This window comes from Hesperophylax consimilis, chromosome 22 (assembly GCF_061612785.1).
Source record: "Hesperophylax consimilis isolate HC1 chromosome 22, BYU_Hcon_1.0, whole genome shotgun sequence".
In the NCBI taxonomy this organism is placed as follows: Eukaryota; Metazoa; Arthropoda; class Insecta; order Trichoptera; family Limnephilidae; genus Hesperophylax; species Hesperophylax consimilis.
Genome location: NC_142857.1, coordinates 24,495,666 through 24,512,481, shown reverse-complemented (window position 1 = coordinate 24,512,481; position 16,816 = coordinate 24,495,666). Strand labels below are relative to the sequence as shown.

The following is a 16,816-nucleotide window of genomic DNA, read 5'->3' as shown; positions in this document are numbered from 1 at the left end:
TTCACTCTTAATACGCAATATTTCACTTTCAAATAAATGGATTTAGCTTTATTAATTCAAAACATGATTTATTATGTCGGGGGAGACGGAAAAATACGCACTTTTAATTTTAATTTCGTTTATTAAGTCACTTACGCGATGTGTCAATTAGTATGCGGCGCCGTTATAGTCGCAGCCGACGGCGACTATGTTCACATCAAGAGTTGGATTATATTCATAATATCGTATTAGAATTAAATCACAAACCAGTCTATACAAACCTAGCGTAGCCCACAAACTACTTGAAAACTGGGATATAACTCTAAAGGGGACGCGAGCAGGCGTTATTAAAGGTTCCCCAACATTTATAGTAACTTTTAGTAATAATATAACTAAATTCAAGTATTAATTCAAAGTAAACATTCCATATTTACCGAGAAGCGGAATTCGTAACCTTTACCGTTGTTTCTTGTAGTAATTATAGTGAAACCATTTTTAAATTGTTAACCTGCTAAGCATGAAGCGGAATTCGGCAACTTTACTTACATTTTAACATTTAGATTCAACTACATTACAATAAGAAACAACTATTTCATTTGTCAGAGATGGAGGATAGTGCAATTTAACCCTTAATATTTCGAGAAATCCACGGTGGATCGCTAGTGGTTCACCGTACTATACAGAGATACAGAAAGATAACGAGACTCACCTTTAGAACAAATGTATTCTCATGATCGGGCATCTCCAGAGCGGTTGTTTCTCTGGCCTCCGTTATTAAAAAGCAGAATACACCGCTCCTCGGTTTGGCCGCCTTGGGAGGAGAATAAAATTCCAGCATATAACCGCCTACAGTCTTGACTAGGGCTAATCTACATTTCTCCCACTTATGAGGGCCCCCGGGCTGTTCTAAGCTTTCGGGAGTGAGATAGTTTACTAAACCTTCTTTCCTACATTCCACTACTATTTTAGCTAGCTTTGTTTTGGTCTGACGTCCAGTATGAGCGAACTCCACTTCGTCAGAATTCTGTTTGTGGAATAAGCCTTTGCCTCTTCTTAAGCCCTTGAAAGACAATCTTCTGAAGAAGTGTTTGTGCTGCGTTTTGGGGGAGTCCGTGTCTTCCGAGTAGTCGCTCTCTTCGTGGCCGTGCGTGCCGTTTGGGATCTTATTCTGGACTTTCATCTTGCAGAAGTCTATCTCGTAGTGCTCCGAGAAGCAGTCCACGAACTTGCGCATGAAGTCCCGGTAGGACACGGTGTCCCTTGTGGCCTCGGGCATGTTCGTGGCCATGAACTGCAGACACGATTTGGCAAAGTCCTGAGCGGCGGCCTTTGCGTGACGCTCGGAGAACTCTACCCAGTCGGGCTCGCTGTCAGAGGGACCCGCCATCGCGCGTAATTTGCGTATTAGCTCCACTTGGAAGCCGTTCGACACACTTTTATAATATTACAACGGCCCGCGCATCACTCTCCTACTGTTTGACACTTTTCTAGCGGTAAAAACACATTCTTTAGATCTCTTCGTAATCAAAACAACACAGACATGAAGCCGCCATCAATTTACTGGAGAAAAAACAAGTTTGTGGTAAAATGTGCATTTTTCTACATAAAAAGAGAAAAAGAATACGTTATCTTACTAGCGAGAAAGAGACAAACGGTGATAATCTTGATATTACAATTGTGTATACAGTCTGGCCACTACATCCGTAAAAATAAATATAACTTTGACAGGTTACTGTCGCGCTCTAGTGGATGGTTTAACAAACACATTTCATTAACCTCATATAAAGCTTTTGCTACCAAACCACAGAGAGCCTAGGAACATATTTTGTTTTCGAACCAATTTTCCTATATTTTTGTATGTCGTAATTGAAATATACATTTCTTACATCAATGTTTTTTTGTTATATATTTCTTAAATCCATATATTTACATTTAATCATTTATATATAAATAATAAGAATAGAGCATAATCAAATGCTTACATGCCTAAAAAATAAATATCAACGCACGTCTAACCAACTTATTTAGGTACCTACCTGGCTGACTTTATTCATCCTGAAATAATTTTGTGAATTATAATAAATAACGCGGGTGAACGACCACCATGTTTCACGTTTAACGATTAAAAGATTATTCGAAGGAAATGGTGGATGGCGCTAGCTCTGGGAGCGTCACAAACATATATCCCTCGTCGGCCCAACAAATTGAAGACAAGCCAACATAAGAGCGGATACGGCGTCCAGCCCTCGGCCAGCTTCAAACGATATCCCCGTGTTTCAAGTATTAAAGTTGCTTTGGAATTAATATCAAAACATCGTGGCGATAAAAGCAAAAGTGACATAATTACGGAAGCTAGGTAACACAAACTATAAATCTAAACGTACACATATATGAAATTATTTATTATATTTGAATACTAGTGCGAAATGACAATAGTTTGGGGACCCAACCATCATATATCTACGATCTAGGTGGGAATCATAAACACATAATATGAGATGAATAACTTCTTCCCAGTATCTGGAAATTTTAATATCGGAGCAGAGTAATACTTGCGTCGGGCAATGTCAAGAGTCAAAATAACAGAAGGATACGCATGAAACGATGTAAAGCGTCAGCTACACTACTCGCTTCGACGCTTCGACGAAGTCCTCGACGAAGTTAGCCGAAGTTCGAAGTGCGTGCCCACACACTCGTGCAACTTCGCGAGTAACTCAGTCCAGTCCTTTTAGCCCAGCTACACTACTCGCGAAGTTGATCGAAGTTGACCGAATACGATAGTGTGGGCACGAACTTCGCTTCGCTTCGGGCAACTTCGCTTCGCTTCGCCCGACTTCCGATTGTTGTCGGTAAATGCGCCCGAGTCAAAGGACTCGAAGCATCACGGCATAAATAAACCAATCACTGACTGGTTGGACTGAGTTACTCGCGAGGTTGCACGAGTGTGTGGGCACGCACTTCGAACTTCGGCTAACTTCGTCGAGGACTTCGTCGAAGCGTCGAAGCGAGTAGTGTAGCGGCCGCTTTTGACTCGGGCGCATTTACCGACAACAATCGGAAGTCGGGCGAAGCGAAGCGAAGTTGCCCGAAGCGAAGTGAAGTTCGTGCCCACACTATCGTATTCGGTCAACTTCGATCAACTTCGCGAGTAGTGTAGCTGGGCTTTATGAATATAAATGAAGCCAGAAGTGTAGTCCACCCTCTCTGCCCACCCCTTTATGATGATGGTTAGTTCTATGAAGCAGAAAATCTGTTTTCTGAAGTCCTAGCATAATCTTAACTCGAACGGCAAATTCTGGCGTTACAACTTACGACAAAGACACAGTAGGTAGTTGATTTTTCACAGTTTGTCTGAAATCTCTATGTCAGTGCAAATATTTTCAGTTCGCAAATATATTGCCTTTATTATGGAGGTCTGAAATATCAATTTGACTGTTAAAAACTAGTAGATGTAAAACGAAAAATGACAGTATTTATATGAAGAATCTGTCAAACTAAATTAGGTTTTAATTGTCTCGTCTTCGGAGCAGTTGGGAGTCTTGAAAATAATCGGATTTTATTTCATTCACATGCGGTCGCTCCTGAGGACGAATCTTAGGCTGGCATTTGATAACTCAAAAGCCACGAGCACAGGATGGTAGAAGACGTATTATATAGGATATGGAGTAATCGTAACCTATATGTAGTATAGATCTGACGTTGACAGCTTTAAATGTACCCGACTTCCCGTACGTCGTTTGTCTGTCTTCGGCCAGGGGGAGATTTCCATTCATTCGCTTTGTGGCGTGTGGCCACTCTTACTCCAAATCTTCAGGTCATTACTTTGTACTCTGTTTGTATGTGTGTGGGTAGTGTGCACCAAACATGTGAAGGATCAGTAATTAAATTATACAATGACTGAGATGCATCGTATGCCACAAATAAGTTTGTATTAATTGAAAAAATTGGTATTATTTTTGACAGGCAACTAACATTTGTTCCTCATATAAACGAAATAACCAACAAGGCCATGAAATGTTTGGGTTTTATATTAAGGACAACGAAAGATTTTAAATTAATAAATTCCTTCAAACTGCTATTCACTGGTTTAGTTAGAAGTAATCTAGAGTATAACTCAACAATCTGGTCTCCATTTTATAAGATTCACCAATTAAAAATTGAAAGAGTGCAACATAAATTTCTGCGATTTATTAATTATAAATTAGGAATCCCAAACGAATATCTTAATTACACTTTCCTCATGAACTTATTAAATTTAACCGATTTATCATTGAGACGCACAGTGTGCGACTTAGTATCTCTTTTCAAAATTTCGAATGGCAGACTGGACGCCATTGATTTGACGAGTCTTATATCGCTCCGTGTACCTACGCGCGACACTCGACAGACCGCTCTATATAATGTTCCCATATCTGCTAACAATTATTTTCAAAACTCACCTATTCAAAGACTTCACATACTCGGTAATAAGTATAGCTCAATTGATGTTTATCATCATCAATCAGTATACAAACTAAAATACAGTATACTAGAATGTTTGTAACAGATTCATAATTTTTTTTCAAACGCATATTTTATTGTTTCATTAACTAAGCTTTGTTTTGTAAAATTCCCAATCGGGCAAAATAAAGATTGATGATTACAAAGATGGTTTACAACAAACTGTAGTGTTTATCTTTATAATAATAATAACAAACTTACCTGTCTTGTGTGTATTACCTACTTACATTATTGTACTCTTGTAACTACACTATATTTATATAAACTTATCGAACTCATTGTCCAAATTCCAATAACACCGTAACTATATATTTGAATTGTAACTACCTACCTATATCTGTTATATTTTTCTCAAGTTTATGTATTAGTTTAACCTATGTTCTGTAAAATATTCAACCGACGTACTTTGTACAATAAACTTTGCTTGCTTATGTTTATAAAATAATAACACCATAACAATAACCCTACACATTGTTATGTAAGTTCATACTCAATTTATTATGCTATGTAATTAAAATATTTTATAATGCTACTGAACAACAAAACCCATAACATGTATATGTAAAAGCCTTCTAGGCGTTAATAAAATGAAATAAAATAAATAAATAAATTATTCCACATTCAACACTCAAAAATTAACTACACCATTTTTCAGAAGAACGTGCACAAAATACAATAATATCTTTTCAGACACGTCCTCAGGTCAATTTACTAAATATTTATTGGAAAAAATAAATCAAATTATTAATCATGAACCCTCTACCCCGATTAACTACAAAATATTTAAGGTATTTTCTCATTTTTACTGAGTTGTTTATATTTCTTTATTTTGTTTGTCTTATGATGCTAGTTAGTTGCGCGTGAGGTTTAAAATTGAATAGCCTTAAATGTGTACCCTTCACCCCCCTTTGCCCCTTGTCACCTTTCCTTGATCCGGGCCCAGAGACAAGGAGTATTGTTATCAGTGTTATCGTTGCATCTTACCCGCGAACATTTCGTGTCATATTGAAACCCGCATATGTTGAACTCGGCTGTGATCATTTTGGAGCACAATCGTCCAGTGAAACGGTTTTACCCGCCGCAGTGAATTTCACTGTGTTTTTTGTTTTGTGTTAAGTGTTAATGTTAATTGTATGCAAACTGATAAGAGAGCAGAACCAGCGGCTTAAGGAGAACGAGACCAGGGTAAGTCTTTGGCCTTTCCCACTCATTTTCCTCTTGCAAACACTAAGGCAATTCAATTCGTTTTTATTTGTCTTAGTCTATATCGCATCCGCAATACCGCAACCCCCCGCACAATTGCGTACGAAAGAGTTCCGCACAACCATCAAATTGGTCCAATTTCGAACCGGGTTATATTGTATTACTTTCGTTCGCAATTGCAATCTATAATCATTATTTGTACCAAAATCATGGCATTTGCAGTATAAATGGGTTAAAATTTAGTCCGTCAAATAGTTATATTAAAAACGAATTACATTTAATTCCTCGTGGCAAATTATAGGTTGACAATAATTTAATCGTGTATCGGTTGACAATAAGGAATCGTATTGTGTAAGTAGGTACTTGTATTCAATACTGAATTCTAATAATACGAGTACATACTTCGCTAGCGTTAAGTACGTAGGTATGTATTAACGACCGCTTATAATAGTTGGTAAACAAGAATAATAATAATTCAGTTGTTATTGAGTTTAATTTGGAAACACTTATCAGAAGAATTATTTACTTTAATCAATTACGCTAGCGTTAATTAAATTATAGCGTTATTTAAATTATAATTAATTATTTGGGTTAATTATTTATTGCTAAATACATAATGGCTACTAAAGAAAAAAAGTTGAAACTACTGACGGCTCAGCGAGATGCGTTAGATGCACGTCTTACTAAGTTATTTGAACTATCAAATAAAATTTCCGACTTGAGTATTCTAGAGGAGTTTCTTTCGTTAGTTGAAACTCTAGACTTGACTAGAAGTAAGTATGAGGACATATCTCAACAAATAAATATATTAAATTTGGAAATCGATTCAAACTTTGAACCTGATTTTGAAAGATGGTTCAAGTTCGACGATATGTACGGACATATCAAAAGAAAAATATCATTAAATCGGGAAAACACTTCGCGGGTGGTTAGTAAACAGAAAAAATGTAGTGTAAAACTCCCACCGATTGAATTGGCATATTTCGATGGGGAAATAAAAAATTGGCCCATATTTTATTCAAGTTTTATTAACACCGTACACAATAACGATACACTTTCGAATTCAGAAAAGTTATATTATTTGTTGGGAAAAATCAGTAACCGTGTTAAATCAACGTTCGCCGGGATCATTTTATCGCCGGAAAATTACGAAATTATTTTTAACTCGTTGATCGATAAATATAACGACAAAATAGTAATATCTTCTGCATACATCGATCAAATTTGGGATTTTAAATCCTTTGCTGTTGCAAATATTAATAATCTGGAATCCTTCATTGATCATTTTGCGTCAGCTGTGGCAGCCGTTAAAAATGTAAATTTAGATAATTTGTGTGACTTTATTTTCTTACACATTGCATTGAAAAAACTTGATATGGACTCTGTGAAAGGATTCGAAACATACAATCGGGAAAATGAATTCCCCTCGTTTGAAGATTTGGTGAAATTTGTGCGTGAACAAATTAATAATAATAATAATAATAATAATAATTGGATAATTTGTAGAGCGCCGTTTTTGTGAAAAATCACCTCAAGGGCGCTGTACAATTTAGATCAAATAAGATCTTGCAAAGAACCGGTTCTTCAAGAAAATCGGTGGAAAATAAAAGTGAAACGTTAAAACGGTCACAAAGATCGACGCAAGCCTATATGAGCGCTGGTAGTGAGGAAAATCGTCAGCCTATTAAATGTTTACTTTGCAATAATTTATCGCATGGAAATTTGTTTAAATGTTCAGAATTTAAAAAATTGACTGTAAGGGAACGGTTCAATTTTATCAAAAGAAAGGGATTCTGTTTTAGATGCCTTAGTGATAGACATAAGGCTAGGGCTTGCAATTCAAATCAAAATTGTCATAAGTGTAATGACAAGTTTCATCATACAATGTTACATTTTGAAGAACAGGGTGCATCACACAAGGGGCAGTCAGACTCTCAAAATGCCCAAAGAATTGAAAACCAGAAAGCTGATCAATCGAATGATCCAAAACCGGGCTGCTCCAATTCTGATGTAGCTTTGTGTACTTTTTCAACTGTTCGATCTCATAATCTAAAGACTCATTGTACTGTATTGCTGGCTACCGCACGAGTGGGAATAATAGACGCACAGGGAAATGAACATCTCGTTAGGTGTTTATTGGACAGCGCATCTCAGAGCAATTTTATTACTCGGGATTGTTGTAGAAAATTAGGATTTTTTGAATATCAACGCCCGTCTTGTTCCACCGTTAAGGGTATTGGAGGATCGTCTAAGCCCATTACAGGCTCCATACAGACCGAAATTTACTCTCGTTTCAATCGAGCAATAAATTATAACATTACTTCATTGATTGTGAATAAAGTTACAGAGCGCTTACCTACCGCCAAAGTTGATGTACCTTCATTGTCATATTTGAATGACTTACCGTTGGCGGATGAGTCATATGGAGAACCAGGAGAAATTGACATGTTGCTAGGAGCCCAGCTCTTCCCGCATCTCCTGTTGTCAAAAAGGGTTCAAGACCCTTTTCAGAGGCATAATCTGCATGCTTTAGAAACAGTTCTAGGATACGTTATTTTGGGATCAGCACCAACTCGGGTTGAGGATAATGTTAGCGTATCTTGTTGTGCCATGCTAGAAGAACCAGATGATATTTGTCTCAAAAGATTTTGGGAATTAGAAGAGGTAAACGTACCGTCTATTAAAAGTCCTGAAGATCGTGAATGTGAGGAAATATATCAAAGAACAACCACAAGAGACCCTGAAAATGGAAGATATATAGTAACTTTGCCATTTAAAGGGGATGTTTCAACCCTTGGGGATTCATTCGCAATGGCAAAGAAACGTTTTTTATGCCTTGAACGTAAATTGGAAGCCTCTCCAAAATTAAGAGAAGCTTATAATAATATTATCAATGAATATTTAGAGAAGGATTATTTGACTCTCAGCACTTCAAATGAAGGAAATGAGATGCCTTCATACATAATTCCGCACCATGGAGTTGTACGAGAGGATAAAATCACGACCAGTTTGAGAATAGTCCTGGACGCTAGCGCAAAAACAAGCACTTCCGTGTCATTGAATAATATTTTATATAGTGGGGAAAATTTACAGGGAAATTTATTTAATATAATTATGAATTTTCGTGTATTCCCAATAGCTCTTTCAGCTGATATACGCAAAATGTTTTTGTGTATAGGAGTGAAAGATAGTGATCGGAGATATCAACGAATCTTGTATCGCTTCTCGCCCAGCGAAGATATTAAAACTTATGAGTTTAACCGCGTTTGTTTTGGTCTTACATCCAGCCCATTTCAAGCTTTACGCACTATCAGGCAATTGGCCTCCGATGAAGGAGAAGCTTTTCCTGAGGCTAAGAAAATTATTGAAGAATTTTTATATATGGATGATTTTGTATATAGTATGGAAACTGAAGAGGGTGCAAAGGAAACGTCCTCTCAGTTAATCGCATTATTGAAGACTGGCCAATTTGACCTTGTCAAGTGGACCAGCAATTCGCAAAATGTTCTGGAATCTATTCCAGATTCGCATCGCTTATCAGCGATAAAGGAATTTGATGAAGTAAGCATGCATAAAATATTGGGCTTATACTGGTCACCAAATTCCGATTTATTCTCGTTCGTCACTTCTACACCTAAAACAGGTTGTACAAAACGAAATATATTGTCTTGTGTCGCAAAAATATGGGATATTATGGGCTTCATCGCGCCTGTCGTTTTATATGCCAAGCTTTTAATTAAACAATTGTGGCTACACAAATGCGATTGGGATGATGAGCCTCCCGACGATATTGTAAGGATATGGACGCAATTCTGTGAGGAACTTTCCTCACTGAATAGAATACAAATTCCGCGTCATACTGGCATCACGTCCAGTAGCATCGTAACCATTGTTGGTTTCGCAGATGCCAGCGAAAAGGCATATGGAGGTATAGTGTATTTCCATGTCCAAAATCATGAAGCAATTTCAGTACATGTTGCTTGTGCAAAATCGAAGGTTTCTCCTGTGAAAATTGTTTCTCTCGCACGATTAGAACTTTGCGCTGCATTAATACTTGCAAAATTAATGCATAACGTAATAGAAACCTTAGAAAAACGCTTGAAAATTGAAAATATATACGCATTTACTGATTCCACTGTAGCACTTTGTTGGATTCAGTCTTCTCCGCACCGTTGGGGGACATTCGTGGCTAATAGAGTTGCTAAAATTCAATCTGAATTATCAGCTACCTGTTTTAATCATATCGCAGGCACAGATAATCCCGCTGATTGTCTGTCACGAGGGCTTACCCCCAATCAAATTTTAGATCACCCGCTATGGTTTCATGGCCCACCGTGGATGAAATTTAGGCCTGAACGGTGGCCTATTACCACATTTGATGTCAACATGGTCACAGAACCACCCGAACAGAAGTCTATTTCGTTAGTAATGACTTCTGGTTTAGAAGAATATGATATTCTAACCCTGTCAAAGCGCTTTTCCTCGTGGAATAAATTATTACGATGTTTGGTTTACGTATTTCGTTTTCTTAAGGTGTTGCCATATCAAAAATATATACGTGGGTCAGATTTAGAGTTCGTTGAGCTTAAAATATTGCGCGAAATACAACGAGCGTACTTTCCCGGGGAATTGATAAATCTACAACAAGGAAAGACGTGTAAACCCGTATTTCAACGTTTGAGACCGTTCTTGAATGACGGAATCATAAGGTTGGGAGGTCGTTTAGTTAATTCGGATTTAAATTATGATCAAAAGCACCCCATAGTTCTCCCGCGAAAGGATCACGTTTTAAATTTGTTGGTTGATCATTATCATAAAATTCATTGTCACTCGGGTCCCGCATTATTAATGTCTATTTTGAGGCAAAAATATTGGATACTGTCAGCCCGTAGTTTCATTCGAAATCGAGTACATAAATGCAATTCGTGTTTTCGGCTACGCCCTAAAACAATTGCACCTTTAATGGCGGATCATAGAGATTGTCGTGTCATTCAGTCTATAAAACCATTTACGCATGTGGGTATAGACTTTGCCGGGCCTTTAAGGGTAACCGTATCACGTGGACGTGGAATTCGTTCTCAAAAGGCGTATATTTGCTTATTCGTGTGTTTGACGACAAGAGCTATACACCTTGAATTGGCGTCAAGTTTGAGCACCGAATGTTTTCTGAACGCATTCAAACGATTTCTTTCTAGGCGTGGTCCTGTGTCAAATTTATACTCAGACAACGGAACTAACTTTGTAGGAGCCAAGAGAAAATTGAATGAATTGCACGCATTTTCGTCATCTTCACATTTTGGTGAAGAATTCGCAAGTATTTTGGCCAATAATAGAATAAGCTGGCATTTGAATGCGCCAATAGCACCCCACTTTGGAGGAAATTGGGAATCCAATATTAAAAGTATGAAGACTCATCTTTTTCGGGTAATAGGAGATCAGATTCTATCGTTTGAAGAGGCAACTACAGTACTTGCACAAGTAGAAACCATTCTGAATACGAGGCCATTGTGTAGAACGCTCTCTTCAGACCCCTCCGAGCCCCTTGCGTTAACGCCAGCTCACTTCTTGACGACAACTCCCTTAAAACACCTGCCCGCCATGGAAATCCAGAAGGATAATTTAAACCTTCTATCGCGTCATGATTTACTCGATAAATTAATTCAATCATTCTGGAAGCGATGGAGATTAGATTACTTGCATACTTTGCAAGTACGTCCAAAATGGAATACTCCTACTAATCCAGTAAAGGTCGGCTTAGTAGTAATAGTGGGAACTGAAAACGTCCCACCATTACATTGGCCGTTAGCTATTATTGATGAAGTTTTCCCCGCAAAAGATGGAGTAATTCGTGTTGCTCGTGTCAGAACAGTGCTGGGATCTTACATTCGCCCAGTAATACGGCTATACCCTTTGCCAACTCAATAATAGTCTAGTAGCATTAGGTTTAGTCAATGTAGGTTAGGAAATTTAGGATAACTGTAGGTTATGTTAATTTGTTTATATGATAAATGCCATGACAATGCGGTTTTAAAAGGGGTGATTTCGCACCCTTTCAAGGCGGGGGGGATAGTTGCGCGTGAGGTTTAAAATTGAATAGCCTTAAATGTGTACCCTTCACCCCCCTTTGCCCCTTGTCACCTTTCCTTGATCCGGGCCCAGAGACAAGGAGTATTGTTATCAGTGTTATCGTTGCATCTTACCCGCGAACATTTCGTGTCATATTGAAACCCGCATATGTTGAACTCGGCTGTGATCATTTTGGAGCACAATCGTCCAGTGAAACGGTTTTACCCGCCGCAGTGAATTTCACTGTGTTTTTTGTTTTGTGTTAAGTGTTAATGTTAATTGTATGCAAACTGATAAGAGAGCAGAACCAGCGGCTTAAGGAGAACGAGACCAGGGTAAGTCTTTGGCCTTTCCCACTCATTTTCCTCTTGCAAACACTAAGGCAATTCAATTCGTTTTTATTTGTCTTAGTCTATATCGCATCCGCAATACCGCAACCCCCCGCACAATTGCGTACGAAAGAGTTTCGCACAACCACTAGTATTTATTATTTTTATACAGTTGCTGTTTATCTTATGATGCAGTATTTATTATTTTTAAATGGTTACTGTTTATTTTTTTATCTTATGATGCAAGTATGTATTATTTTTATATAGTTATTGTTTATTTTGTTTATCTTTGTTTATCTATCACCGGTCGGTGGCCGAGTTGACATCGCGTTTGGGTCCCACCCAGGCGTAGTGTGTTCAATTCCTCGGCTGGCTAAGTCCTCCATCACAACACAAGCAACATTTTCAGCTTACTGTGGTGGTAGTAGGAGATTTTCAAATATTGTCAGGTTATTCGTAACCAGGGAATGTTTGTCTTTCTTTATAAAAATTTAAAAAAAAAATCTTATGGTGAAAGTATGTATTATTACTATATAGTTACTGTTTATATTATAATACAAGTATGTATTATGTTTATATGGTTGCTGTTTATTTTATGATGTAAGTATGTATTATTTTTTATAGATACGGTTTATTTTGTTTATCTTATGATGTAAGTATGTATTATTTTTATATAGTTACTGTTTATAAGACTATAGACAACAGAATTAGAGTTGCCATTTCAACCGGAAACCTTCCTCGTCTTCTATTTCTGCTAAGCTGCTACTTGCGCCCCATTGCTGGCCATAGTATTTTTTAAACATTAACTAGACACGGGAGGCCCCGAGGAAAATAATTACTCTATTGCGTTATTTACACAAAGTTATGCCATCAGATTTGTATTTTTTTAAATCTTTAACGCCCTTGAGGTGATATTTCACGAATACATAGCGCTACAAATTTGGTATGTATCATTATTATATGTGAATTCAAGGGTAGGTACCGTTACGGTACGGTACCTACCGTCAATGCCACATATGGTTGATGTCACAGTCGCCAGGTTGGTACCCTAAGTGGAGAGACTAAAAAATTCCAGCCTTGGGTTTGAAGTGTACAAAAAGATAAGAAAATTGCGTCAAGCATCCTGTCGTAACCAGTCGTAACCTAGTTGCTAGTTGCCATAAATCACTCTTGGAATCAGGGCATGGTAGGTCGAACACTAGAATACTGTATTCCAGTCATTTTGAATAAACTAAACATATGCTTAAAACGCAAAACCTATAGGTATCTCTGAAATATAAACTGAAATTTACTATTAACCCTTAAATGCATACTGTTGCAAAACTGCAACATACCGTTCAAACCACCTTAAACTCTTTGGTGTATACTTAATGCATGCCGTTTTAGAATTATCAAGTTCACGGTAATATATTTTATCGAGTGGCATCACCTTTTTTTTCTTTCGCGAATGTCAAATGTCACTTTTTCTTTAACAAAGTGAAGATTCTCGAAAATTGGTTGGAGGTTAGAATTACAGTTTTGTTTTGCTGTTATTATTTTGATTTTCTTAGGTAAGTAGATACAATAATACAATACTTATATGTAATAACTCGTATTTTTCCGGTACACTTATTAGTTTTGAGAATTTTTTTTAGGTTTTTTATTTTTTTTTTCATACGTAAATTGTTCATATTAATTTTTATTAAATACATGGTGTTGTAAACCTGCAACAATTTTTTTTTAATCAAATATCATTAAAAAATTACAATTTTTTTTTTTCTTTATATTGCCTTTTATATGCATGTAAATATCTACAAAATATTTTTTTTCCAGAAAAATAAATAAATCATGCATTTAAGGGTTAAAATACTATTTACTTACTGCTGTAGGCAGACTGATGGAACCTAAGCGCAAGCCAAATACTAAGTTTGGTGATTGCGCTTTCGGAGTATCTGGGCCGAAGGCTTGGAATAAACTCACTCCGGAACTAAGATCCATAACAAGTCCAACAGAATTCAGGTCTAAACTAAAAACTTACCTTTTAAGCTGTCATACCATTAAATTTAATTTACTATTCCTGAGAGAAAGTCCAATTATATCAAATGTTCCAATTATGTCCTAAATCTTGTATCTAAATTTCGCTAATAAACAAGTAGTTAATGTTAATCTCAAGTGACCTACCAGGTAAGTATTGTACTGTATATTATCTCCATATAGTTAGTAATAACATAGTTCATTGTATAAATGTATTATATATTTGTACAGCGCCCTTGAGGTGATTTTGAAAAATGAATAACGGCGCCATAAAAATCACCCAAATATTATTATTATTATGTACACAAAAAAATACGTTTTTCTAAATTATTCATAGAATAAAGAATTGAAAGTCAGACAACCATGGACCGAAAAATCCCTGGACGAAGCGAGAATACGTATGAAAATGCTAAAATCTACTTAAATTTTTTAATGTATCCCATTCCTTGTCTCATCAAATACTAAAAAAAAACATAAGCCGATATAATTGCATTAACAACACAATAATTAAATAATAACAGTTCATTATGCACCACTTTGCACACAAATCAGTTCAAAATATAATACAAGATAGCTGACAAACAATATCCTCTCACCCTTGATTTGACTTCAATGCCATTCATACAAAATTGCACTAATGCTAATGCTTTTAAGGTCCATGTAGACTAAATAACTAACTGACTAACTAACCATCACGCCGTTTTTCACTGTAGGGGTAGGCAGAGAGGACGGACCGCCAAACAACTTGGCCTTGGCACACACTCCTTGCCTTATTCGCATTCATTCATCGTCTCATACACACTCTTCTACAGGGTTTTCTAATAAAAGGTGTTATTTTAATATTCAAATAAAAATGCTATTTTTTAATATAAACGATCGAATGTTTATTTCATTATAAAGAGGAAGGTATGACGTTAATAGTGAAAAATAACATCAATCAAATGACCACCACGACCACTACAGGACCATATTTATTTATTTATTTATTTAGACGCCGTAAAAGGCTTTTACAATATAGGTACATGATTTATGTTTACAGTGGTTCACAGGAGCGAAACAGTATTATGTTAAACAGAATAATAATTACTGAGAAATTATGTTGAAAATTAAACAAGAATAACATCTGGTATACATAGGTACAATAGCATTTTTATTTTCAATCCGTACAGTAGTTTAGTATTGAGGTTATTCTTACCTTCAATATTGAATTTGGTTGAATTTACTGAGAACTAAGAGTTAGCTCTATTGAATCAGGGCTGTCAGTAAGACATCTCATAACAATTTTAGGAAAAATTATAATTTTGATTAAGTATATAAAATTATTAGATAACACTCTTCTGTCTGATATCTGATGTAAGTGCATAGTTTAGGTTCTGTGATAACTTATGAATAGAATGGTATTATGCCTAATAACATTGATAATTACGACAGAGGTATGTTATTATAGCCTTCTTATAACTATATTCCGTGCAGTTGAACACATCTACTACTTCTGAGAAAGCATTGCCAACTGCATGCAATAGGTATAAGCGAGTTTCTAAATGACTCAGTCCTGATATTGTTATTGAAATTAAAAAGAATTTTGGATCGAGTGGTTCTAGTGGGTATATGGAAGGTAATTAGGCTTAATATATCAGGGCTGTCTATAATACCATTGACAATTTTAAAAATAAAAGTCAAATCGGAAATACGTCTTCTATCTGAGAGTTTAAGTAAGTTTAATTCTTTCATTAAGTGATTGTAATTTATTGATTCTATAGGTAGACCGAGTTTATAGTTAATGTATCTTAGGAATTTATGCTGAATTTTTTCAATAGAGTCGGAGTGGATTTTAAAGTAAGGACACCAAATAGGAGAATTATATTCGATTTGACTTCGAACAAGTGAGGAATATAAGATTTTTAGTGTTGAAATATTTTTAAAGTCTCTGCCATTTCGGAGAATGAAGCCGAGCATTTTTAATCCTTTGTTGGTGACTGTTTCTACATGTGAAAGAAAGTTAAATTTTGAATCGAAAATAATGCCGAGATCGTTAATTTCACTTACAGAGGCGAGAGAAACATTATTAATTTTGTATTGATAGTTAAGGGGTTGTGTTGTTCTGAAAAATCTTATAATGTGGCATTTACTAATATTGAGATAAAGTTTGTTAGTTTTGCACCAATCTTGAAGTTTATTTAAATTTAATTGAATTTGAATACAGTCATTTATTGTTTTTATAATTTTAAATAGTTTAAGGTCATCGGCAAAAAGTAGCACTTCAACATTTTTATCAAATACAGTAACAATATCGTTTATGAAAAGGAGAAACAGTATTGGGCCTAAATGTGACCCTTGGGGTACACCGCTAGTAGCTATGAATTTGTGTGAAAGGTTAGAATTATTTTTTACTTGTAGATTTCTATTTGTTAAGTAGCTTTTTATCCATTCCAATAGTTTACCCTCAATTCCGATTTGACTAAGTTTATTGAGAAGAATTTTATGGTTAACTTTGTCAAACGCTTTTACAAAGTCTGTATATATTGAGTCGACTTGGGTTTTGTTTTCGAGTGAACATGCTATAAAATTTTCATATAAGGAGAGATTTGTTAGTGTGGATCTGCCTGGCATAAATCCATGTTGATTAGTTACAATGATGTTGTTAATATGTATGGAGATTTTATCGAGGATAAGTTTTTCAAACAGTTTGGGGATAGTTGAGAGCATGCAGATGGGTCGGTAATTAG

The 16,816-nt window shown here is 36.1% G+C and overlaps 2 protein-coding genes across 3 annotated transcripts in view; one reads left to right on the top strand and one right to left on the bottom strand.

The window, feature by feature from the left end:
* Positions 1 to 1,617, bottom strand: part of Lnk (SH2B adapter-like protein Lnk) — a 35,844-nt gene extending 34,227 nt beyond the window's left edge. For both annotated transcript variants that reach the window (XM_089645375.1, XM_089645376.1), the window contains exon 1: positions 689 to 1,617. In XM_089645375.1, the coding sequence (XP_089501501.1) occupies positions 689 to 1,366 (678 nt within the window). In that variant the 5' untranslated portion in view covers positions 1,367 to 1,617. The remainder of the gene's footprint in view (positions 1 to 688) is intronic.
* Positions 1 to 16,816, top strand: part of Ogg1 (8-oxoguanine DNA glycosylase) — a 427,234-nt gene that overhangs the window by 164,305 nt on the left and 246,113 nt on the right. The window lies entirely within an intron of this gene.